Source organism: Chlorocebus sabaeus, chromosome 6 (genome assembly GCF_047675955.1).
Source record: "Chlorocebus sabaeus isolate Y175 chromosome 6, mChlSab1.0.hap1, whole genome shotgun sequence".
NCBI lineage: Eukaryota > Metazoa > Chordata > Mammalia > Primates > Cercopithecidae > Chlorocebus > Chlorocebus sabaeus.
This window is the reverse complement of record NC_132909.1, coordinates 23817832-23844030: the sequence shown is the minus strand read 5'-3', so window position 1 is coordinate 23844030 and position 26199 is coordinate 23817832. Positions and strand designations below refer to the sequence as shown.

At 52.4% G+C, this 26199-nt stretch overlaps 1 protein-coding gene across 5 annotated transcripts; it reads left to right on the top strand.

Moving 5' to 3' along the window:
* The first annotated feature begins 618 nt into the window (after positions 1 to 618).
* On the top strand, positions 619 to 25257 carry HPN (hepsin). 5 transcript variants are annotated; one of them, XM_007996295.3, is made up of 13 exons: positions 621 to 804; positions 1385 to 1454; positions 8067 to 8168; positions 8251 to 8292; positions 18262 to 18391; positions 18463 to 18585; positions 18716 to 18756; positions 18934 to 19099; positions 19214 to 19404; positions 23933 to 24028; positions 24222 to 24364; positions 24552 to 24716; positions 24933 to 25257. In XM_007996295.3, the coding sequence occupies exons 2-13, from the start codon at positions 1439 to 1441 to the stop codon at positions 24969 to 24971; spliced, it is 1254 nt and encodes a 417-aa protein (XP_007994486.2). In that variant the 5' UTR covers positions 621 to 804; positions 1385 to 1438; the 3' UTR covers positions 24972 to 25257. The 5 variants fall into 5 exon arrangements, with proteins under 5 accessions (XP_007994484.3, XP_007994485.2, XP_007994481.3 ...); XM_007996291.3 differs by having other exon boundaries at positions 1240 to 1454; XM_007996293.3 differs by lacking the exon at positions 24933 to 25257 and having other exon boundaries at positions 619 to 804; positions 1402 to 1454; positions 24552 to 24914.
* The last annotated feature ends 942 nt before the right edge of the window (positions 25258 to 26199 follow it).

Genomic DNA, 26199 nt, shown 5'->3' with positions numbered 1-26199 from the left:
GCCTGCGGACGCTTCCGGCCACTTGGCCTGGGCCTCTGCCCTTAGCGCTGTGTTTTCCGGGCCAAGCCCCCCATCCCCCCATATCTAGTGCTAGGACTTTCTGGCTCCAGAGGTCACTGCGGCCGGGCGGAGGCTGCCAAAGCAAACCAGCCCCGTGACTTGTAGGAAGGCAGCGGGGGAGGGGCCGGGGGAGGATGAGCAGGGCAGGCGGGAGAGGCTGGGGCTGGGGTCGGGGCCCAGGAATTGAGCAGGGAAGTAGGCAGAGGTGCAGCAAGTGGCGGGCGCAGCCTGGACCTGGGGCTGGAGGGTGCAGACAGGCCAGGGGGGAAGGGGTCACCGGGTGGGGATGGAGTGGGCTTAGGGCAACTGGGGCCCTCCATCTGATCTCTTCCGGTCACACCCCCACCCTTCAGCCTGCACTTTCTCCCTAAACCCCCAGTCGCCAGCCAGGCCTGTCCCTGTTCCCACACCCCCGCAGACAGGCACACCTGGGTCCCCTTGGAGGTCCAAGGCGAGCCCCATAGCTGGGCCCGCCTGGTCCAGCCCCCGCAAGCCCAGCCCCATCAGCTAGGTGGCCTCCAGCGCTGCCAATCGAATGGTCCGGCCCCTCCCCGCCCCTTCGCCCGCCCCTTGCCCAGCCCCCTCCTCCTCAGGTGAGGCAGCCTGGCCTAGCAGGCCCCACGCCACCGCTTCTGCCTCCAGGCCACCCGCTGCTGCGGGGCCACCATGCTCCTGCCCAGGCCTGGAGACTGACCCGACCCCGGAACCACCTCCAGGCTCCGCCCTCACCTGCCGGACCCCAGGGTAAGGACCAGGGCCCCCAGACTCACAGTTCCAGCCCTGAGGACAGGGGTTCCCTCATACCCCCACCCAGCCTAATGCCCACCTCCTAATGGAGGGGTTCCCGGGGACCTGAAGAGGGTGCACTGTGACATCCCCCCCAAGCACCTAGGTGTTCTGGCCTGCTCTTCCTTCAGACTCAGCGGTTGGACCCCAGTCCTTCCTCCCCAGACCCAGGAGTTCCAGCCCTCAGGCCCCTCCTCCCTCATACTAAGGAGTCCTGGCCCCCAAATTCCTCCTTTCCCAGGACTTATGATTTCAGGTCCTCAGCCGTCTCCTCCCTCAAACCCGGATCCTCAGTCCCCTGCTCCACCAGGCTTAGGCATGGGGGTCCCCAACCCTGCAAATCCAGGCATCCCCCCGCTGCTGGTCAGAAACTGACCCCATCCTTGAACCCAGCCCAATCTGCGTCCGTGATCACGGCGTGCTCTGGCCAAGGCCCAGTCCCTACAGCCTGCCTGGATGGACGCCTGGGACTGGGGGCGCCAGGACTGGGCTGGGCTGGGCTCCCCCAGGCCCTGCCTCCCCGTCCATCTCCTCACAGGTCCCACCCTGGCCCAGGAGGTCAGCCAGGGAATCATTAACAAGAGGCGGTGACATGGCGCAGAAGGAGGGTGAGTCCCCTTCCCTGAGCCCCAGCTTTGGTTCTGCCTGGCGCCCCGCCCTCTGTGCTCTCTTCTCTACCCTCTACTCTTCGGAGCCCCCTCTCTCTGGGCACCCCTCCCAGATGTATCCCCACCCCCTCTTAGTCCTCCTCCACCTGATTAACTATTAACTACATTTTCTGTGCAGCTGTGCCACCACCAGCCTCCCTTCTACCCTATATGACCTTCCTGGCATGCTGCCTCAGTTTCCCCTCATCCCCCAGTGATTTCTCAGCTAACCCTGGATTTGTCCTGTACTGGGGCTGAGGCGGGGAGGCTGTAGCTGTCATGGTTAAGGACACAGGTTTGGAGTCAAACACACAGGCTTGCATTTGAATTTGCTCTTGCCACCTTTTTTGCTGTGTGATCTTATGCAAGTGACATTATTCTCAGGGCTTTGGTCTCCCTCTGGGTCAAGCATGGATCCCAGTCCTCCTTCCATGAGGTTGCTGAGTGCATGAGACACACCAGGCACTGGCTGGGGCTCTGCATATAAGACACATGCCATCAACCAGAGCTGTCATGACAGAGGTTGGCAGACTCGGAGTCCCAGAGACCCAGGACCCCCACCGATTCCAGACGTTCCTCCACCTCCTGGCACTGTGGGCAAAAGAGCAGAGGGAGGACTTTGGACTGGGCCTGGATGGATGGAGAGGGGAGAGACGGCAGATAAACCACCATAAGGATGACAGAGAGAGACTGCGTGATGGAGTTGCTGGACCTTGGGAGGCTCCCGGCAGCCCCCGGCTAGCCTGGCTTCCTTTCTACCTCTCACACATGGGACCCAGTTGGAGGGGCACATGGAGGGGCGGCCTGTTCTTTCCGTCTTCTCCTAGCTGGGGCTGACTCCCTCTCTTCTTCCTGCAACCAGGCTAGCTGGGCTCAGTCCCAGGCAGTAGCATTTTCTAGCTCTATGGCCCTGGGCAGGCGGCATGTTCTCTCTGGGCCTCCATTCTCTCATCTGTGAAATGGAGAGGGTGACAGTGCATGTCCGACAGTGTGGGGCGAGGCCTGAAATGCCAGGATGGGCAGGAAGCACTGAGCGCGTTGGCTGAAATGGTTAGTTCAGATCTCTGGCTCCTCGGGTCTCGGCAGAGCTGGCAGTTCAGACTCCAAACCATTCAACTGCGGTCCAGGGGCACCCAGGCTCCCAGTTACTCAGGAGAAGGCACTCCACCCTAGCTGAGCAGGTGGATGACAGAGTCCAGCTCCTTGGGGACAACGTCTTTCCTGGAGCTGCTGGAAGGATAGCACCCGGGCTTGGGCCTATGGGTGAATGAGCCAGGGAAGAAAAGCAGAAAATGTCTGGATAGACAGAGATGGCCTGGGTACAAAGAGAAACAGATACAAAGTGGGCTCTGGTGCCTCCCCGGCAGCTCCTGGCTGGTCTTGGAGGGGAGTCCTGCTGTCAGGGCTGGGGATGTGGGAGTCGAACCTGGACACAGATGCTGAAGCGTTCCAATTCGGCACTTACTTGCCGGGTGACCCGGGTTTGGTGGCTGCTAGACTTTGGGCCTCCTTTTCTCATCTATAAACTGGGGATGATGGCAACAGCGTCTTCCTCATGAACAGCTGCAAGGACTTAAGGATGCTGTGCAGGACTGGACGGGGTTAGGGCAGGGCGGTGTGTCCATGTGTGATTCTGAGATCTGTTGTGGCTGCAGCGGCTGCTGTTGTTGGTGTCACTGTTATTGCTGCTGGCTTCTGGGTGCTGCCTGGGAACTTGGAATTGGAGGAGGTGATATTGGAGTTGCAATTCCAAAGATGCCAGGCAGAGGGAAGAGCAAGGCTCTTCCTCTTCTGTGGGAAGCTGGGAGGTGACACAGCGCTGGTGTGCACATAGCCAGTTGTGGTAATTCTGGAGGTGAAGTTGGAAGTGGAGCTGGGTGGGAGAAGAGGTGTGCAAGCTGGACCAGGCAGCAGTGGGACTGCTTTGAGGAAGAGCCGGCCAATTCCTCGCAGTGCCAGGTCTCTCCACAAGGTGGCACCAGTGGTTAGTCCCTGCTTCTCTTGTCTGACTTGTATTTCACAAGTTCTACTGTTCGGGTTGTTTTTGGAAGCTCTCTCTGGTGCCTGATAATGACCCACATGGTTGTCTGGGAATTGGGGTAAACATACTTCCAATTCTCTAAAAGCCATGCTTATACCCTAGTGGGGCTGGAAATGCCAGGCTGAGGGACTTAAGCTGTCCTGGGGGTACTAAGGAGTCACAGAGGGCTCTATAGGTAAAGAGGGGACAGGTTGGATTTGGTGTCTCAGTAGGTTCCCCAAGCCTCCGTGTGGAGGGTGGGCTAGAAGGGAGATTGAGCCCACCAGTTGGATGGGGCTGGAGCAAGGTGGAGATGGAGGGAGAGAAGGAACCGGGAGAAGGAGAGTCACTCAGGAGGATTGGCAGGCTGTAGGGGGAGGGGAATGTTATGCAGACGGGGATGGTCCTAGGAGTGAGGGCCTCTGAGACAGGACCTGGGAGGAAGAATATACCTGGGGAGACATTGAGGCCATTCTGGGACGTGGTAGGGGCAAAGAGACTAGGAGGAGGTCCCAGGGAAAGGTATTTAAAAGCTATTTAAAGGACTGCATGAACCCTGACCTGGGACCTGGAAGACCATCTAGGGCTGGGGACAGAAGGGAAACTGAGTCCACAGAGGTGGATGAGACAGACTTAGGGGTAGGGAGCAGTAGGGGGAGGCTGCGGCCAGCCCTACAAACTCCACATTTTATGGAGTAGGTAGAGCGTGGGTGGAGACAGCAGCCTCAGAGACAGGAAGAAGAATCAGATGTACGTGGTGTCCCGGAAGTCCAAAGAGGAGATTTAGGAAGCTGCAGTCATGTAAGATGAGGCCTGAGACACACAGCCACCAGTTGAGTGGATTTTCAGAGCCAGAGAGCCAAAGGTGTCACGTGTGAGGGTCTTTGCAGCCAAATGGTGGAGGTGGAAGAACTGACCTGTGACAAGACCCAAGGCAGCCGGAGGGGCCTGGAGAAAGCAGGGGCAGAGAGTCTCAGGGACACATGGGGGTGGCGGAGGTCTGGCTTACCAAGGGAAATGGCCCTGCTGCTGGGATCAAAGAATTGATGATGACATGTCGCCTGTCCCAGTAGAGACACGCAGGGAGGAGGATGAGGATGCGTCCCACACCCTGGGCCAGATGAGGATGCTGCCTGTCCCAGTAGAGACGTGCAGGGAGGATGCCTGTCATACTGGGGGAACCCCAGGATGCAGATGCTTCCTGTCCCACTGGAGGCACTGAAGTGCTCTGAGCCATGCAGCATGGAAGGAGGTTCTTCCTCTCACCCTAGGAGACACATACATAGTGGTGTTGCTTCCTGTCCCACCAGATGTGCCAAGGCCTCTAGGCTGCATTCTGCGTGGCCTAGAGCCCTGGCAGGCACAGCTGAAAACAAAGGAAGCAAGACCAGCCCCATGGCTGTGGGGAGGCAAGACCTCCCGTTGGAACCTGGAGAATGGTCCTGAGCAGAGTTGGGGGGCGGCAGGCCTGAGAGCCCCTCGTAGGACAGGCAGGGGTCAGCCAGCAGTAGCTGGGCTGGTCTGGCCCACTGGGGCCTCTTTTGGGGAAGACAGTGTTCCCTCATGCCTTGACGGGAGCCACTGAGCTCTCAATTTTTTTTTTTTTTTTTTTTTTTTTGAGACAGAATCTCGCTCTGTTGCCCAGGCTACAGTACAGTGGTGCAATCTTGGTTCACTGCAACCTCCACCTCCTGGGTTCAAGCGATTCTCCTGCCTCAGCTTCCCAAGTAGCTGGGACTACAGGTGCCTGCCACCACGCCCAGCTAATTTTTGTATTTTTAGTAGAGGCAGGGTTTCACCATGTTGGCCAGGCTGGTCTCGAACTCCTGACCTCAAGTGATCCACCTGCCTCAGCCTCCCAAAGTGCTGGGATTATAGGCATGAGCCACTGTGCCCCACTTGAGCTCTCAAATTCTCTTTTTTTTTTTTTTTTTTGAGACAGAGTCTCGCTTTGTCTCCCAGGCTGGAGTGCAGTAGCCTGATCTCAGCTCACTGCAACCTCCGCCTCCCGGGTTCAAGCATTTCTCCTGCCTCAGCCTCTCAAGTAGCTGGGACAACAGGCGTCCATCACCACGCCTGGCTAATCTTTGTATTCTCAGCAGACACGGGGTTTCGCCATATTGGCCAGGCTGGTCTTGAACTCCTGACCTTGTGATCCGCCTACCTCGGCCTCCCAAAGTGCTAGGATTACAGGCGTGAGCCACCGCACCCGGCTGAGCTCTCAAATTCTTAAGACACCCAGATAATGTCCACCCCAGGAAGGTCCTATACCACTCCCTGCTCTGTTCCGGGCGCTGGCCTGGTGCCGTGCTCACCAGCCACACCACCATGGGCGCAGATGGGAGAGCTGGGAGCTCCTGCCGCCCCAGGGGTGCTTTGCGGCTGCCAAGGGCAGTTGAGCCCAAGCCAGGCCCAGCTGAAGGCTTTCAGCAGCCTTTACTCTTTGGTCCTCTTATAATCCCTAGTGAAGCGGTTGGCTTTTAATCTCCAGGACCTCTTTGCGCTGGGAATAAAATCCCTTTTCTTGTGCCACCAGGCCTCCCCAGCTGGCCCCAGCCTTGGTTCCCACTACCTTCCCCAAGCTCCGGCCATCTGGTCGTCTCGATGGCCTCTCCAGCCTCTGACATAACAGAGCCTGCTTATTCTTGCCTCAAGGCCTTTGCCTGTGCTGTTCCCTCTGCCCACAGTGCCCTTCCTTGCGGTCTGTGCATGGCTGGCACCTCACCTTTCAGAGCTTAGCTCAGAAGTCTCTTCTAGGGGAGGCCCTCTGATCCCTGATCCCCCTGCAGCAGCCCATTTGCTGCCCCCAGCCTGCACGGTTTTCCTCACAGCCTCTGCCACAATCTGGAAATTATCGGGTTCATTTACTTGTTTCCTTGTTAATGTCTCCCACTCCCCACCCACACGCATGAGAATGTGAACCCCTGAGAGCCGTAACCTTATCGGTCTTCTTTGGGTTATGTTCCCGGAACCTAGAAAGATGCCAGGCACACAGCGGATGCTCAGTAGGATGGCAAACAAATAAAGCTCCATTAGACTGATGACAACACTGAGGGTCAGGTGCGGTGGCTCACAGCTGCAATCTCAACACTTTGTTTGGGAGGCTGAGGCAAGCAGATAGCTTGAGTCTAGGAGTTCATGACCAGCCTGGCCAACATGGCAAACCCCGTCTCTACAAAAAATACAATAATTAGCCGGATGTGGTGGTGTGCGCCTATAATCCCAGCTACTCAGGAGACTGACAGGTGGGAGAATTACCTGAGCCCGAGAGCTTGAGACTGCAGTGTGCTATGATCGCGCCACTGCACTCCAGCCTGCGCAGCACAGTGAGACTCTGTCTCAAAAAAAAAAGAAAAAACAAAAGATAAGAAAAAACTGAGGCTGAGGCTCAGAGAGGGGAGGGGAGTTGCTCAGGCCCACACAGCTCTAATGATTTATAAAGCATTTATAAAGCACTTGCTATGTGCCAGGCACTTCTGCACAGTGACAGACTGGATGGCTTCGTGGCTGTACACAGGGGACCTGGCATCAAACCTGCTCAGGGTTCAGGACGCTGTTCTGCCTCTTCCAGGCTGTCCCCGTGGGCACGTGACCCCCCTTCTCTGAGCCATCTGAAAGACAGGAATCATAGTTGTGGGATTGAAATAAGGACTAAATGAGCTGATGTATTTAGAGCAGTGCTTAGCACCTAGGAGGCATCTACACAATTTGGGCTATTATTCTTCTTCTTGAAAATAACTTTAAATTTTTATTTTTATAAGTAGGTGCTCAGTGGATGCCCATTTAATAGATAAGAAAGTTGAGGCTCAAAGATAGGATGGCACCTGCCTTACATCCCAGCTAGGAAGGGGTTGAGTCAATATTTTTAAATGGGGCTGGCCAGGTGCAGTGGCTCACTCCTGTAATCTCAGCACTTTGGGAGGCTGAGGAAGGAAGATCGCTTCAGCACAGGAGTTTGAGACCAGCCTGGACAACATAGCAAGACCACGTCTCTAAAAAATAGACACATAAAATCAAATGAGGCTGGCAGATTTTCAAGTGGAGGGGCAAATTTGATCTTGCAACGGGGTACCGTGAGAGAGGTCTGATTTAGGGGGTATCTAGGGGCAAAGTATCTAGAACAGCAGATACAACTGAGGCAGCAAGGAAATGCCAGCGGCAGGAAAGAGAGCTACCAAGAGGGCAAAGTTTGGGAGTCACAGTCCCTAGAAGAGACGACCCAAAGCAAAGACAGAAATACAAAAGCACAGTGTCACTGGGGAGGAGACATTCCCTAAGTGCCAGTAAGTGCAGGGCGGAGGCAGAGACGGTGGCAGGTGGCCCGGCCATGCCCGCCTCCCAGCTGGAACCCTGGGGGAGTTGGGCACCTGGTTGTTCACGTGGCAGGGGAGGGACAGCCCTGTCAACTGCCGGCCTCGGGAAACTGGGCCCAGGGAGGGCAAGCTTGGGCATAGTAAGTTAGCCCTGGGGGCAGGGCAGAGCTGGCCTCGTGCCCAGACCCTGCCACAACGAGGACAGGCCTGGCTGTGGCCCCAGCATGGTGTCTGTTGCAGGTGGCCGGACTGTGCCATGCTGCTCCGGACCCAAGGTGGCAGCTCTCACTGCAGGGACCCTGCTACTTCTGACAGCCATCGGGGCGGCATCCTGGGCCATTGGTGAGAGCGGTTCCTGTGCTTCTGACCTCCCCTGGCCCTGCAGCCTCCAGCCTGCCTGCCCTCACCCCTCCCTTCTCTGCAGTGGCCGTTCTCCTCAGGAGTGACCAGGAGCCGCTCTACCCAGGTGAGTGGAGCAGGCTGGGACCCTCTAGGGGAGCCCTGGAGGACACCTGTATCTGGCGGGAGCTCAACAAGCGTATTTGTTGAATAAATGTACAAATGCATGCAGAAATGCGAATCATAATAGTGCATTTGTATCGAGTGCCTGCTATGTACCAGGCACTATTCTAAGCACCCCACATGTCTAACCCAGACTTTTTCAGACACCAGTGTATTACTCATGAGTGCCTCATAAAATTAAATTAGTGAGTTGGAAAACCACTTTTTTTTTTTTTTAAGTATGAAATAGATTAGATTACAGACTATCACAGTGCATCTCGCAGTAAGCAAAGGTTACGCTAATTTTTGTTTTGTTTTGTTTTTGCATCCATATACATGTAATCCCACTGCATCCCCAGGCTGTGAGGGTGGGACTGTTATTCTCCCCATTTTACAGATGGGGAAACTGAGGCTTCGAGCAATGTGATAGTTTGCCACAGACTACAGAGCTACGGGCTACATCAGGATGTAAAAATGTGTTTCTTACTGCAGGGCATGGTGAAAACATGTTGGGGAGGCATGGTATAAACTCAGTGGGCCCTTCGAACTCTCCTAGGAGGTAGGGTTTTTTTTAAAAAAAAAAAAAAAAAAAAAAGTCTTGCTCTGTCACCTACGCTGGAGTGCAATGATGCAGTCTCGGCTCACTGCAACCTCTGCCTCCCAGGTTCAAGCGATTCTCCTGCCTCAGCCTCCCAAGTAGCTAGGAATGCAGGCATGTACCACCATGCCCGGCTAATTTTTGTATTTTTAGTAGAGACAGGGTTTCACCATGTTGGCCAGACTGGTCTCGATCTCCTTACTTCAAGCAATCCACCTGCCTCAGCCTCCCAAAGTGCTGGGATTATAGGCGTGAGCCACTGCACCTATCCCTGGTAGTTGCTGTTATTAGTTCCATTTTACAGATGTGCAAAATGAGGACCAGAGAGGACATGCAGCTAGGGAGTGAGGGGCCAGGAACAGCTCTTAGACTTACCCACTGTAGGTGTGTCTGCAGGCATGTGGAACGAATGGCCACACAAATAAATAGATAAAGAAACTGTGGGATGAATGAATGAATATTCCCAAATGCCAACTTCAAGCTGCCATTCCCTGGTACAGGACAGCAGGAAAAAAGGGGAAGTTGGGTGGTGGGATATATTTTTCATGTCTATGAGCCTCATCTAATTCCATAAAGGATTCAGTTCACACTAAAATCAGAAATGAAAATCCAGACAAGGAAAGCCAGCATCAACATTAATCATCATTACCAGCACTTAGCATTTGTACATACCAAGCAAGGCCTTGGGATCTTATGGTATCAACTCATTAAGTCTTCACAACAACCTGTTTTTTTTTTTTTCTTTTCTTTTCTTTTTTTTTTTTTGAGATAGGGTCTTGCTCTGTCGCCCAGGCTAGAGTGCAGTGGCACAATCTTAGCTCATTGTAACCTACATCTCCCGGGCTCAAGCAATCCTCCCACCTCAGCCTTCTGAGTAGCTGAGACTATAGGCCAATGCCACCATGCCCATCTAATATACATTTTCTAAATTATTGTTATTTTTATCTTTTGAGCTGGAGTCTCACTCTGTCGCCCAGGCAGGAGTGCTATGGCGTAATCTCAGCTCACTGCAATCTCCACCTCCCAGGTTCAAGCGATTCTCCTGCCTCAGCCTCCCGAGTAGTTGGGACTACAGGCACGTGCCACCATGCTCAGCTAATTTTTGTATTTTTAGTAGAGACGGGGTTTCACCATGTTGGCCAGGCTGGTCTCAAACTCCTGACCTCAGGTAATCTGCCCGTCTTGACCTTCCATCCACCCATCTCGGCCTCCCAAAGTTCTCGGACTACAGGCATGAGCCACTGCACCCAACCTCATTTTTAAAATTTTTAGTAGAGATGGGATCTTGCTATGTTGCCCAGCCTGGTCTTGAACTCTCGAGCTCAAAGCAGTCCTCTCAGATCGGCCTCCCAAAGTGCAGGGATTATAGGTGCGCACCACCACAGCCCATTTTCCTACGGGGACGCTGAGGCACAGAAAGGCTTAGTGACTTGCCCCAGGTCATGGAGCTAGTCAGTGTCAGGGCTGGGATTTGAACCCAGGCAGCTGCGTAGTAACTGTATATAATGTCTACAGTTGATTGCTTGTTAAAAAAAAAAAAAAGAACAGCTGAATTCATTGCCATAGTGAAGACTAACGTATGCCGGGCCCTGGCTGCAGCCTTTACCCAATAGGCCTATGAAGTTGGGGCTGTTAATGTCCCAACATTTTGCATGTGGCTGAAATTGAGTCCCAGCGAAGCAAACTGACTTGCCCGAGACCACACATCAGATAAGAGACAGAGCGAAGGGATCATACCCCTGCCAAAAGCCCCTCCATGACAACACGTGGCATTGAGATAAAATCCCAACCCATCACAGGCTCCAAGGCTCCTAGTGTGGGGGCCCCTCTCTAGCCCCACCTCACACTGGCTTCGAGCACCCTCGGGGCCCAGTACCTCGCTCAAATGACCTGCTCACACAGAAGTCTCTATTCACCCACTTCTTTCTAGCTCACACCTGGAGGCAGATTTCAGTTCTGCACAGTTCCTTCTGAGCCGTAGGGCCTCCCACCAGTCCCTACCCTCTCCGAGCCTCAGTTTCCTCATCTGTGAGATGCGGGTAAGAAGAATCAGTGAGAATAAGAGGAGAAAAAAATCTGTGCAGTACTTGGGCGGGGCGCGGTGGCTCACACCTATAATCCCAGCACTTTGGGAGGCTGAGGCAGGCAGATCACCTGAGGTCAGGAGTTCGAGATCAGCCTGGCCAACATGGTGAAACCTCATCTCTACTAAAAACACAAAACTTAGCCGGGCATGGTGGTGGGCACCCGTAATCCCAGCTACTCAGGAGGCTGAGGCAAGAGAACTGTTTGAACCCGGGAGGCACAGGTTCCAGGTTGTAGTGAGCTGAGATCACGCCACTGCACTCCAGCCTAAGCAACAGAGCGAGACTGTCTCAAAAAAAAAAAAAAAAAAAAAAAAAAAAAGCCACGCAGTACTTGGCTCTTAACCAGCACAGTGGACATTGGCTTTTGTTTCTCATTCTTGAAATTCTTTCTTGAAATTTATTGAGCAAGATCTTCCTGATCTTCCAGACTCTACGGCCTCTCACCCTATGGTGGTGTCCCTGCCACCCCGGTAAAACCCTCCTCACTCACTGTGAATTATTTACTCCTGGCGAACTCCAGGAGGGCAGGGACCTTTTGTGGTCAGACAGTGCCTGGCACATAGTAGGTGCTCAGGAAATCCTTGAGTTGTGAGTGCACCCAAAGCCAAAACACTGAGATGAACTAGAGAGTCATGGGCCTCCAGCTGGACGGGAGTGAGGTCAGCACTCATACCAGGCTCTGGCCGGCGCCACGCCCCCGCCCTGTAGTGGTACTTGGGTTTTTCAACAACTCAGGGAAATGATAAACCAACACAAACAAACAAAAGCAACCCCAAGCTTGTATCCCCACCTCGTTTTTTTTTTTTTTTTTCCTGGGATTTTCACACTTCTAAATATATCCAACAACTTGGCAGGCACACCAGGTGACCCAGAACATCCTTTTTGTATTGTCTGAAATGATAGGAACAAGAATAAAGAATTGAAAAGTGAGAAACAGCGGCAGAGAGTGTGACTTTAAAAATAGCCAGAGGGGACATTTGATGTTCTCTCCCCACTCCCGTCTCCCCCAACACACATCTATAAAGTGATTTCCCCCCCAAAACCTCACACTTTCTGGAAATCACATTTCCAGAGCAGTTAGCAGTCATTTTAAAATAAGAATCCACCCCTCTCCCTGCCCCAGCTGGTGTTTCAAACTCCAAGCCTTGGCTTTGGAATTCATGGGGCGATGAGGACCCCCAAGCTGGAGGTGCCGGGCATTCCCTGTGCCAACCCCAGAGCAGGAATCTGTAATTAAGGCAGGCCAAGCCAGTTCGGGGGCTCACGCCTGTAATCCCAGCACTTTGGGAGGCTCAAATGGGCAGATTGCTTGAGGTCAGGAAACCAGCCTGGCCAACATGGCAAAACCCCATCTCTACTTAAAATACAAAAATTAGCCAGGCGTGGTGTCTGGTGCCTGTAATCCCAGCTACTTGGGAGGCTGAGGCATGAGAATCGCTTGAACTTAGGAGGCAGAGGTTGCAGTAAGCTGAGATCCTGCCACTGCACTCTAGCCTGGGAGACACAGCAAGACTCCATCTCAAAACACACTTAAAATAGAATAAAATAAAATAAGAATCCACCCCCTCCCCGCCTCAGTTGGTGTTTCAAACCCTGGACCTTGACCTTGGAATTCATGGTGTGATAAGGACCCCACAGCCAGAGATGCCAGGCGTTCCCTGCCCCAACCCCAGAGCAGGAGGCCATAATTAAGGCAGGCCAGCCAGGTGGCTTTTCAGTCCCAGCCATAGCTGAATACATTAGGCAGGGAGATATGCAAGGGTTTGTATGAGACCCACAGAAGGAACAGGGAATATGCAGGTCTGGGTTCAAGTCCTGGTTTTGCTGGTTAGCCATGGCCCCTGGGCAACTTTATTCCTCTGAGGCTCAGTTTTCCCATCTGTAAGATGGGCATAGAAGTGGTCACTATTGGCTGGGCACGGTGGCTCACACCTGTAATCCCAGCACTTTTGGAGGCCAAGGCAGGTGGATCACCTGAGGCCAGGAGTTCGAGACCAGCCTGGCCAACATGGTGAAACCCCGTTTCTACTAAGAACACAAAAGTTAGCCGGGCTTGGTGGTGGGTGCCTGTAGTCCCAGCTACTTGGGAGGCTGAGGCAGGAGGATCGCTTGGACCTGGGAGGCAGAGGTTGCAGTGAGCCAAGATGGTGCCACTGCACTCCAGCCTGGGCAACAGAGCGAGATTATGTCTCAAAGAAAAAAAATAGTTGTGGGATTGAAAGAGCCACTTGGATAGGATACATAGCATGGGGCCAGCCCACTGACACCCCCCAGTAAATATAGCCAGTGCTATAATTACTGTGCTGTTGTTTAACCCTCCAGAGGGGAAGTCTCTTGAGAAGCTGTCCAGGGCAATGTTAAAACTTGGGGTTTGAAGTCACTCAGACCTGATTTCAAATCCTCTCTCCCCGCTTCTCATGCACTTGGTGGTGGTGGGGAAGCCACTCCACCTCTCTGAGCTTCAGCTTCCCCGTCTGGAAATGGGGGATGATCTTTGTGGTTCCTAGGGCGTGCGACGAGGCTTTGGTTGATGGTGGGGGCACACAGTAGGTCCTCAGCTGGGGAGAGTTCTACTTGGAAGTCCTGCTTCTCCTTGTCCCGACCTGTGGGGCTGTGGGAAGACCCCTCAGCTGGTGTGTGGCCTCACCAGGTTCCTTCTAAGAGGATGCAAAAGCAAGTTTTCATATGACTCAGTTTCCCAGAATGTGCTCTCAGAGCCCAGGCCAGGCGGGAGGCTCCTGAGAAAAGGACAAAAAGGCTGGGCGTGGTGGCTCACACCTGTCATCCCAGCACTTTGGGAGGCCAAGGTGGGAGGATTGCTTGAGGCCAGGAGTTTGAGACCAGCCTGGATAATATAGCAATACCCAGTCTCTACAGAAAAAAATAAATTTAAAAGGTGTTTTTAGCTCAGGCTTTGCTGGATTCTAACCTGGCTATTGTCACTCAGCTCTATCCTAACATAAAAAAGTAAACAAATTAGCAGGGTGCAGTGGTATGCACCTGTGGTCCTAGCTACTTGGGAGGTTGAGGCAGGAGGATCATTTGAGCCCAGGAGGTTGAGGCTGCAATGAGCTATGATCATGCCACTGCACTCCAGCCTGGGTGATGGAGCGAGACCCTGTCTCAAAAAAGAAAAAAAAAAAAAAAGATGGCGGGGAGCAGGAAAGGAAAGGACAAAGACGTTCACAGCTGATCTCTCCCCGAACCTGCTCCCTCTGTCCCCATCTCTGTCCGAGCCATCTTTTCAGGCTCAGACCAAACCCCTCGGTTACCCTCCCAGTTCCTCCAGCCACCCATGAATCAGATCTTGCAGGAAGCCCTGTCAGCTCCACCTACAGAACCTCTCCAAAATCTGAACTCTTCTTCCCCTCGACTGCCCCCACCTTGCTCCAGCCCCCTTCCCCTTCCTGCTGCCTGCTGGACATTCCAGAACCTCCTCCCTGGCCTCCCTGCTCCCATCCCTGCCCCCCAATCATATCCCACAAAGGGGATATTACTCACTCACTTAACCGGCAATTCTGGAGGGTCTTAAAACCTGGCTGCCTCAAGGGGCTTTAAAACGTTATCAGATGGGGACCGGGTGTAGTGGCTCATGCTGCCGCCAGAGGGAGCTGGTGACCACCTGAGTCAGGTCAGGGTCCTCTCCTGGCTGCACCTCACACCAGGTACCAGCAAAGCCCTGATATTGCTCTATTTCTAGCTCCCACCTCATCTCCCCCCCCCTCCCCCCCGGCTCACTCTGCTCCGGCCTCCCGCTGTTCCTGGAGAACTCCCCCCAATCCCCCGCACCAGCCTTGGGATCTTTGCACCTGCAAGTCTCTCTGTCTCCATGCTGATCTCACACACCTCCTGACACTTTCTCACCCCCTGCAGGTCTTTGTTCCTGCACCACCTTCCCAGGGACACTCTCCTTGCAGCGATTGAAAAGTGCAACCTCACCCCACCCGCCACACTGGCACTCTCCTCCCTCGGTGGCATTTTATTTTTTTCCGTGGCCCCTTCCTATCTTGTGACACACAATATATCCTACTTATTTGTCCCGTTCATGTTCTGTCTCACCTACTGGGCTTTGAGTTCCACAGGGGTCAGGGTTTTTGTCTGATTTGTTCATTGCAGTGGTGATTTGTTCACTGCCTAAAATAGAGCTTGGCAGGTACAAAGTGTTTGATAAATAGAAATCAATACCCCAGGGGCTGTGACCTGACTTAGGTGTTAACAGGTTCCTCTGAGGTGTGTGGGGAGCAGACTGAGGGATTTCAGGGAACTTCTGTTCTCACCACAAATTGCCCCCCAACCAGCCCCAGACATGAACAGTCTCCCGGGAGCTCCCTCTAGCCTTCTCGTATATTCCAGCCCTGCCTCATGTCACAATTTGTAATGATGTGTTTGGCTGGGTGACATTTCTATGGCCATCTGTCTCCCTTTCCCCCATAATGTGGTTTGCCGAAAGCAAAGCCCAGGGCTGTTTCGTTCATCTCTGTGTCTCCAGCATCACCCCTCACTGGGCATGGAGTATGTGTCCAGTTAACGCTTGCTGAGTGAATGAATACTCCATTCACTGCTTGGAGAATTATGCACGTTAGCATATTCAAGGCTCTGACAAGTCCTGCAGAAAAGATCATTATTGTTTTCTTTCTTTCTCTCTTTCTTTCCTTCTTCTTCTTTTCTTTCTGGCTACAAGATATTGATTAGCAATCTGGCAATAGTCAAGATTGGCAATCTGGTGTATTAGTCAAGGGTCTTCAGCCTACAAAAGACAAAAAGAAAAAATAAATGGCTAAAAACAAAACGGGATATGATTAACTCGCTTAACTGACAATCACATAGATTCTTCAAACCTGGCTGCATCAAGGGGCTTTAAAATGTTATCAGATGGGGGCCAGGTGCGGTGGCTCACGCCTGTCATCCCAGCACTTTGGGAGGCCGAGACAGGCAGATCACTTGAGGTCAGGAGTTCGAGACCAGCCTGGCCAACATGGTGAAACCCCCGCCTCTACTAAAAATACAAAAAATTAGCCGGGTGTGGTGGCGCGTGTCTGTAGCCCCAGCTACTCAGGAGGGAGAATGGCTTGAATCTGGGAGGCGGAGGTTACAGTGACCCAAGATTGCACCACTGCATTCCAGCCTGGGTGGGTGACAGAGTGAGACTCTGTCTCCAAAAAAAAAAAAAAAAGGTTATTAGATGGGGAATGAATTCTGATATTAAAAACTGATGTTTATGTATACTATATTATTAAAGTTATTTTTCATAAAATGTAGAAGGGTAAGTTTAAGAAATGAGAAGTATTTATACCAAAACTATTAAATATTACTTAATTTAAAGATGTAAATGTCTTGTTGGACAAAGAAATCAAAATTTCCATTAGACACGAAAAATAAGTTCAAGAGGTATATTGAACAACATGGTGATTATAGTTAATAACAATATATTATATACTTGAACATTGCTAAAAGAGAATTTAAGTGTTCTCACCACACACAAAGGGTAGTGCATGTGTTAATTAGCTTGATTTAGCCATTCCACAATGTATACTTATTTCATATCATCTTGTACACTATCAATCTATATAATTTTTGTCAATTAAAGTAAATACATACTTTAAGGCCGGGCACAGTGGCTCATACCTATAATCCCAGCACTTTGGGAGGCCGAGGCAGGCAGATCACCTGAGGTCAGGAGTTCGAGACTAGCCTGGCCAACTTGGTGAAACCCCCATCTCTACTTAAAATATAAAAAAATTAGCCAGGCATGGTGGTGCATGTCTGTAATCCCAGCTACTCAGGAGGCTGAGGCAGAAGAATCACTTGAGCCTAGGAGGCAGAGGTTGCAGTGAGCTGAGATTACACCATTGCACACCAGCCTGGACAACAGAGTGAGACTCTGTCTCAAAAAAATAAATAAATAAAAATAAAATAAATACATATATATACTTTTTTGAGATGGAGTCTCACTCCATCGCCCAAACTGGAGTGCAGTGGTGAGATCTCAGCTCACTGCAACCTCTGCCGCTCGGGTTCAAGCTATTCTCCTGCCTCAGCCTCCTGAGTAGCTGCAATTAAAGGCACCTGCCATCACGCCCAGCTAATTTTTGTAGTTTTAGTAGAGACGAGGTTTCACCATCTTGGCCAGGCTGGTCTTGAATTCCTGACCTGGTGATCCACCCATCTCAGCCTTCTAAATAAATACATATTTCAAAAGATAGAAATCACTCTGGAAGGAGAGTTAATCTGTTGGATATAATAATAATAATAATAATAATAATAATACTCCATATAGCTATGGAAAAGTTCATAGGAAGAAATTAGGCTACGACCTACAGACTGGCAACAAATTTGCTCTTCTATTTTCCATATGCTGTCTGTGTACATATAAAGTGAGAGGTCTTTTTATATGAGTTAAGAGTGTGGCCAAAGACAAATGATAAACATACTAATAAATAGCTCCAGTTTCTCCACAAAAAATACAATAATAAAATAAAATGTTATCAGAAATCTCTTGGCTCTCCTCCATGTTAGCTTACTTTCTCCCTCAAGAGAGTGAAGATGACCCTTAACAGATCCAGCCTTCTGTGCTGGATTCTCTTGGGAACTTGGTTAAAAGTCTTTTTATCTTCCTGAATGTCCAAGTCACCTTCCAGACCTGCAGCTCCTGAACAGCCAATTTGGGACTTCTAGGGGAAAGGGAAGTTCCCCTGGTTTGCCGAGGGGCCGGCCACAGCCCCAAGGCTGCTGTTCATTGGTCAGTCCTGAGTCCTTGAGTCTGGCAGAGTGCCATGGCGCTCTGTAATCCCACCTGTAATCTCAGCATTTTAGGGGGCTGAGGCAGGAGGATTGCTTGAGCCCAGGAGTTTGAGACCAGCCTGGGCAACATGGCAAGACCCGTCTCTACAAAAAGTATACAAAAATTAGCCAGGTGTGGTGGTGCACGCTTGTGGTCCCAGCTGCTCAGGAGGTTGAGGTGGGAGGATTTCTTGAGTCTGGGAGGTCAAGGCTACAGTGAGCCAAGATCATACCACTACACTCCAGCCTGGGCAACAGAGCGAGACCCTGTCTTTAAAAAAAAAAAAAAAGTCCTTGAGTCACGATTCCAGATGCAATCACGGATGTGGGGGCTGCAGCCCTCCAGTGGGCTGGGGTTCACGTCTACACCACATGGCCGTAGCACAGGCCAGGAGGGGCTCCGGCTGGAGAAGCACGTGGGGAGCCTGGCTGTGGGACCCAGGCGGCCCCGGGCCCTGTCACCCTGCAGTGCAGGTCAGCTCTGCGGACGCCCGGCTCATGGTCTTTGACAAGACGGAAGGGACGTGGCGGCTGCTGTGCTCTTCGCGCTCCAACACCAGGGTAGCCGGACTCAGCTGCGAGGAGATGGGCTTCCTCAGGTACTGGGGGCCCTCAGAGGGGTGCGAGCCGGGAGGGGTGGGGGAGCAGGCCTAACCCCGGCCCTGCCCAGGGCACTGACCCACTCCGAGCTGGACGTGCGAACGGCGGGCGCCAACGGCACGTCAGGCTTCTTCTGTGTGGATGAGGGGAGGCTGCCACACACCCAGAGGCTGCTGGAGGTCATCTCCGTGTGGTGAGGAGGGCAGCGGGCAGGCGGGGCAACACCTCGGACCCCCAAGGCACTCCTTCTCCCCGTTTTCCTTCCACCTGTCTTAATTGGTCTATTTCCTTTTTTTCTGTGTCTCCAATCCCATCTCTCCCAGTGACTGTCCCAGAGGCCGTTTCTTGGCCACCATCTGCCAAGGTGAGACCCTAAAACTCAGAACCCTCTCCTTTAGACCCTCGGGGAGGCCATGTCCCCTCAGGCTCCCCAGGATGGGGCTGTGTCCTTTCAGACCCCCTAGGGCAGGGCCAAACCTGGGCTCTGGGGACCTGGGCTCCAGTCCTCTGTCGCCGCCCCCGGCTGACCCCTGTCCCACAGACTGTGGCCGTAGGAAGCTGCCCGTGGACCGCATCGTGGGAGGCCAGGACACCAGCTTGGGCCGGTGGCCCTGGCAAGTCAGCCTTCGCTATGACGGAGCACACCTCTGCGGGGGGTCCCTGCTCTCTGGGGACTGGGTGCTGACAGCTGCCCACTGCTTCCCGGAGTGAGTGCCCCCCATGGTGCTGATGAGGGGGAGGCAGAGGAGCGGAGAGACAGTGGGGAGGGGGGGCGGATTGTGCCCAGGCAGGTGGCCACCCTCCACCCCTTTCCCTGGTAGGCGGAACCGGGTCCTGTCCCGATGGCGAGTGTTTGCCGGTGCCGTGGCCCAGGCCTCTCCCCACGGCCTGCAGCTGGGGGTGCAGGCTGTGATCTACCACGGGGGCTATCTTCCCTTTCGGGACCCCAACAGTGAGGAGAACAGCAATGATATTGCCCTGGTCCACCTCTCCAGTCCCCTGCCCCTCACAGGTAAGTCTGAGGGGTAAGCCTTGGGACTTGGGGACCTGAGGCCAGGAGGACAGAGGAGGGGACCAGGGGCACAGGGGAATCAACTTATGGTTCAGGTATTCCTGGCAATAGGGGGAATGATCTCGGGGGAGCACAAAGTGGGCCTGAACTATCGATGGTCAGTGCAGTCAATTTGAAAAACTTACCGGCATTTCCCCAAGAAGCAAACATGAAGTTACCATTGGACCCAACGCTTCCACTCCTAGGAAAGGAGATATATACCTAAGACAAATGAAAACTGTGTCTACACCAAAACTCGTACATCAATGTTCATAGCAGCATTATTCATAATAGCCCAAAGATGGAAACAGCCCAAGTGCGTTTCATCGGACAAATGCATAAAGAAAATGTAGTATATTGGCTGGGCATGGTGGCTCAAGCCTATAATCCCAGCACTTTGGGAGGCCGAGTTGGGCGGATCATGAGGTCAGGAGTTTGAGACCAGCCTGGCCAACATGGTGAAATTCCATGTCTACTAAAAATACAAAAATTAGCCGGGCGTGGTGGCAGGTATCTGTAATCCCAGCTACTCGGGAGGCTGAGGCAGGAGAATCGCTTGAACCGGGGAGGTGGAGATTGCAGTGAGCCGAGATCGCACCACTGCACTCCAGCCTGGGTGGAGCAAGACTCCATCTCGAAAATAAATAACTAACTAAATAAATAAATAACAAAAAAATAAAATGTGGTATATCCATACAACGGGCAAATATTGGACCATAGAAATCAATGAGGTACTGATTCATGTTACCACAAGGATGAACCTTGAGAACAGTGCTGAATGAGACAAGCCAGCCACAAAGGCCACGTACTATAGGATGCCACTTGTATGAAATGTCCAAGGCTGGGCATGGTGGCTCATGCCTGTAATCCCGGCACTTTGGCCAGCTGAGATGGGAGGATTGTTTGTGCTCAGGAGTTTAAGACCAGTCTGGGCAATATAGCAAGACCCCAACACTTTAAAAAAATGAGCTAGGTGAGGTGGCTCATACCTGTAGTTCCAGTTACTCAGGAGGCTAAGGCAGGAGGATCACTTGAGCCCAGGAGTTCCAGGCTGCAGTGAGCTAGGATTGTGCCACTGCACTCCAGCATGGGTAACAGAGCAAAACCCTGTCTGTTAAAAAGGAAAAAAAGAAAAAAAGAAAGAAAAATGTCTAGAATAGGCACACTGGTAGAAATAGAAAGTTGATTGATGGTGGCAGGGTGGGAGGTGGGGATGGGAGATTGGGAGGTGACTGGTGAAGGACACAAGGTTTCTTGTCTGGGTGATGAAAGATTCTAAGTCGATCATGATGATGGTTGCACTTGTCTGTGACTATACAAAAAGTCAGTGACTTGGTGCCTTTGAAAGGAATTGCGTAATATGTGAATAATAGTTCAATGAAGCTGTTACCAAAAAACTAATAAAATGAGAAGAAAATTTGTTAAAAAATGAATGAATCAGAATTAGAAAGTAAGTTAGGAGTCATTCCCTCTGCAATTCCCTGGAGTACTTCCTTGGTCTTACTGAGAAAGACTCACTTGGGTGCCAACGTGTCCTTAACGCCCCTCCAACACGTACATCTTCCTTTTGGATTAAAAGCAGGCCTTGGGCTTCAGATTTCAGCAGCCCACAGTGTAAAAATAATAATAATAAAAATAGGCCGGGCATGTAATCCCAGGCCAAGGCAGGGGGATCGCTTGAGCTCAGGAGTTCAAGACTCGCCTGGGCAACATGGCAAAACCCCGTCTCTACAAACAATAAAAAAAATTAGCAGGCCATGGTGGTGCGCACCTGTGGTCCCAGCTACTTGGGAGGCAGAGGCAGAAGAATCACCTGGTCACTCAGGAGATCAAGGCTGCAGTGAGCCATGATCACACTACTGCATTCTAGTCTAGGCAATAGAGCGAGACCCTGTCTCAAAACGTAATAATAATGAGGGTGATAATGATGATCATGAAGTAGTAATAGCGATCATGATGAGTGTACACAACACAGTGAAATAATCTGGTAAACATGGCAGTGAACACCAACACTGGCACGCAGCCTCCTGTGTGCCAGGTACCATTCGAAACATGTCCTGTGCATGGACTCACTTAGTTCTCACAGCAACCCCGGCACACCCTGGTAAGGGGGCATTCTCTTTAGATCCTGTTTTACCACCTGGGAAAAGGTCCCAAACCAAAGAAGGCAAACAATGCCCCGAATTCATACAGCTGGTAAACGGAAGGATTTGCGCCCAGGCGGACTGGCACTGGAATCTGTGCTTGTGGCCCCCACGCTGTGGTGATGGAGAATCCGGCCATGCTGGGATTGGCATTATGTTTATTTTTATGTTTATTTTCTTTTTCATGATCTGTGATACTGGTTTCCCATTGAAGGGAGTGATACATGCTTTTCTTTAAAACCAAACCCCGTCCTGACATAGTGGCTCACGCCTGTAATCCCAGCACTTTGGGAGGCTGAGGCGGGCAGATCACTTGAGGTCAGGAGTTCGAAACCAGCCTGACCAACGTGGTGAAACCGCATCTCTACTAAAAATACAAAAATTAGCCAGGCGTGGTGGCAGGGGCCTGTAATCCCAGCTACTCTGGAGGCAGAGGCAGCAGAATCACTTGAACCCAGGAGGTGGAGGTTGCAGTGAGCCGAGATTGTTGCCACACCCTTCTCGTTAGTGAAAAGAGTGAGGGAGTTAACCCTGAAGTGAGAACGTGCCTTTGAGGACACAGGTAGACAGGTGGAAGCCACTGGGGTTTCAGACACAGGGCCGAGGGGGTCACAGCAAGGGCTTTGGGGTCAGATTCAGGTATTTGCCAACTGCGTGATTTTGGACACAGGGCTTCACCTCACCGTGCCTCAGTTTCCCTTATCTGTAAAATGACTTCCCAGGGTTATCGAGACAATTAAAAGGGTTAATATGAGTAAAGAGCTTAGAGGTCTGCTGGCACATAGTGAACACTGGTAAATGTTAGCAGCAACTTCTACTGTTGTTAATACTTTTACTAGTTATAGGAACACTTGCTGTTTGCCTGGCATGCTACTCAATGACTCACCAATTTCTCACTACAACTTCTGGGGATAAGTGATTATTATTTCCATTCTACATCTGAGAGCTGGAAGACTCAGGCAGGTGATGTCATCAGCAGGCTGCAGGCAACAGGCAGGGCTGCCAGGAACCCTTGCATAGGTTGTGCACAGCACAAGGACACGACATCTCAGGGGTGCCATTCTCTGTGTAGACCTGTGTATTTATTATTAGGATCTTCTGACAGGTGGAAGTCAAATGTCTCAAGATAGGAGTCTCTTTCTTTTCTTTCCTTCTTTCTTTGACAGAGTCTTGCTCTGTTGCCCAGCCTGGAGTGCAATGGTGCACTCTTGGCTCCCTTCAACCTCTGCTTCCCAGGTTCAAGCGATTCTCCTGCCTCAGCCTCCCGAGTAGCTGGGATTACAGGCACCTGCCACCTGTAATACCAATGCTTTGGGAGGCTGAGGCAGGAGGATTGCTAGAGCCCAGGAGGTCGAGGCTGCAGTGAGCCATGTTCCTGCCACTGCACTCTGGTCTGGGTGACACTGCAGGCTTAGAAATGAAAACAAGCGGCCAGGCGTGGTGGCTCACACCTGTAATCCCAGCACTTTGGGAGGCCGAGGTGGGCAGATCACAAGGTCAGGAGATCGAGACCATCCTGGCTAACATGGTGAAACCCCGTCTCTACTAAAAATTCAAAAAAATTAGCCAGGAGTGGTGGCGGGCGCCTATAGTCCCAGCTTCTCTGGAGGCTGAGGCAGGAGAATCTCTTGAACCTGGGAGGCAGAGCTTGCCGTGAGCCGGGATCGCGCCACTGCACTCCAGCCTGGGCAACAGAGCGAGACTCTGTCTCAAAAAAAAGAAAAAGAAAAGCTGTGTTAAAACAGACTTGTTATGAAACTTTGGACACATGGCTTGGCCTCATTTTCCCCCTCTGTAAAATGGGATAATACAGACCTTACCTCTCTGGACTGATGGAAGATTAAAGAAAATGGTGCAGGAAGGCGCCTAGTACGCAATGAGTTCTCGGTAGATGGCAACTTCTGTTGTGGTTTTTTTGTTTGTTTGTGTGTTTGTTTTTGAGACAGAGTCTTGCTCTGTCGCCCAGGCTGGAGTGCAATGGCGCGATCTCGGCTCACTGCAACCTCCACCTTCTGGGTTCAAGTGATTCTCCTGCCTCAGCCTCCTGAGTAGCTGGGATTACAGGTGTGTGCCACCATGCCCAGCTAATTTTTGTATTTTTAGTAGAGACGAGGTTTCGCCATGCTGGCCAGGCTGGTCTCAAACTCCTGACATCAAGTGATCCTCCTGCCTCGGCCTCCCAAAGTGCTGGGATTACAGGCATGAGCCACCGTGCCCGGCCTATTGTGGTTATTTTAAAAGGACAGAGGGCAGGGTGTGTTAGGGGCCATGGTGGGAGCTGGACAGAGGTTTGTACCAGGTGGGGCAGGCCAGTGGGGGCTGGACCAGCATGGTTTCTCTCACAGAATACATCCAGCCTGTGTGCCTCCCAGCTGCCGGCCAGGGCCTGGTGGATGGCAAGATCTGTACCGTGACGGGCTGGGGCAACACGCAGTACTATGGTGAGTCCTGTCCTCTGCCTCTGATGTCACTGTTTGGGAGACTCTGAACTGGGCTGGGGATGGGCAGTGTGGCCGGTTGGATGAGTCTTGACCATGAGGAGTAGGGATGCTGAGGGGAATGGGGTGGGCACCAGGAGGGAAGGGGGATGTGTACACCCCCCAGCTCTGGCCAGCCTTGCCTGCACACCACCAGGCCAACAGGCCGGGGTACTCCAGGAGGCTCGAGTCCCCATAATCAGCAATGATGTCTGCAATGGCGCTGACTTCTATGGAAACCAGATCAAGCCCAAGATGTTCTGTGCTGGCTACCCCGAGGGTGGCATTGATGCCTGCCAGGTGAGGGACTCTGTAGGGGCAGCCCCCTGGCCGCTGCCACCCCAGGGATGGAGATGCAGGGGAGTGGGTGGTCCGGCTCCCTATCTAAAAACCTGAGGGCTCTGGGGCCACAGCCCATGGTCATCCCAAGGGGGGCCTCCTGTCCAACCACTTTGGCCCCTAGCCAGGCCTCCCTCTCCCCTCCCAGGGTGACAGTGGTGGTCCCTTTGTGTGTGAGGACAGCATCTCTCGGACGCCACGTTGGCGGCTGTGTGGCATTGTGAGCTGGGGCACTGGCTGTGCCCTGGCCCAGAAGCCAGGCGTCTACACCAAAGTCAGTGACTTCCGGGAGTGGATCTTCCAGGCCATAAAGGTGAAAGTTGGGCCCAGATGGGAACCAGGGTGGGGATGTTTGGGCCTCTAATGGGGAAAGGGAGGCAGAGATTTGTTTTAGGAGACCTACGCTCAGGCCTAGAAGAGGGCCCCCCTCGGGAACAGATGGACTTTGAAGGGCTCCTGGGGAAGGGAGGCCAGTGGTGGGATGTGGAAGCCTCTCAGACCTCGGGAGCCGCCAGCTGTCTTTCCCCAGACTCACTCCGAAGCCAGCGGCATGGTGACCCAGCTCTGACCGGTGGCTTCTCGCTGCGCAGCCTCCAGGGCCCAAGGTGATCTCGGTGGTGGGATCCACGCCAGGCCTAGGATGGGACGTTTTTCTTCTTGGGCCCGGTCCACAGGTCCAAGGACACCCTCCCTCCAGGGTCCTCTCTTCCACAGTGGCGGGCCCACTCAGCCCCGAGACCACCCAACCTCACCCTCCTGACCCCCATGTAAATATTGTTCTGCTGTCTGGGACTCCTGTCTAGGTGCCCCTGATGACGGGATGCTCTTTAAATAATAAAGATGGTTTTGATTAATGCGGCCTCCGAGCTTACAAATGTACACAACAATGAGGACGTTTTGGCGGGAGGGAGAAGAATTAGGACCTGGTGCAAATCAGGCAGAGAGTGTGGGTCCCTCAGTTCCCACTGATTTTAGATGTAAGATTTTAGTTGGTTCACTTAACTGGAATTTTCCTGGAGCACATTGGCTTCAGGTACAGCTGGATCCAGCTGCTCTCTCAAATCTGCCTTACTCTGTGTTAGCTTCATGTCCAAGCAGCCTCTCCTACAACCAGAGAGGGGGATGGCCCCTTCCACACAAACTCTTTCCCAATCACTTCTGCAGAAAAAGTCCCAGGCAACAAAATCCCAGGCCCAGCTCCCATTGTACAGATTTGGGTCACGTGCTCATCCCTAGGCAAATCACTGTGCACCTGATGCACGGGGTAGGGGCAGAGCAGGGTGGAGTGGGAGAAGCTAGGCCTTCAAGAACCATGTGACCTGAGTGTGGGAATCCCAAAGAAAAATAGGGTGCTATTTCCAGAAGTGGAAGTAGATGCTCAGTGAGCAAAAAAGACATCTACCTTGAACCAACACGGAAAATGGGGCCCTGCAGGGTGGAGACAGGGACACTAGACGCTGGGAACACAGCCTCCCCACCAACCCTTTCTCCATCTGGGCAGCTTCTGGGGAGGGAACTCCCTTCTCTAGAGCCTCTGCAGAGCCTCCTGCAGCCCCGGTGGCCACCAGGGGGCACTGCTGCCTCAACATTGTGACACATTAAGGGGTTTTCTGCCAGGAATCGGCCACGGGTTGCTGAAAACCTGCTGTTCTGCTGAAGAAAGGCTCAGCGGGGGGCCTGTTCACCACGACTTTAAATAATAACAATTATAAGACAACCGCCACAGCTCCCAAGCACTTTCCTTTTTTTTTTTTTTTTTTTTTTTGAGACAGAGTTTCACTCTTGTCTCCCAGGTT

What these genes read in the sequence shown, in the direction of transcription:
- HPN (XM_007996293.3), top strand. An exon ending in CAGTCCCCTGCCCCTCACAG is followed by an intron (nt 19,405 to 23,932) that starts GTAAGTCTGAGG and finishes TTTCTCTCACAG; the next exon opens with AATACATCCAGCCTGTGTGC. An exon ending in GGGCAACACGCAGTACTATG is followed by an intron (nt 24,029 to 24,221) that starts GTGAGTCCTGTC and finishes GCACACCACCAG; the next exon opens with GCCAACAGGCCGGGGTACTC.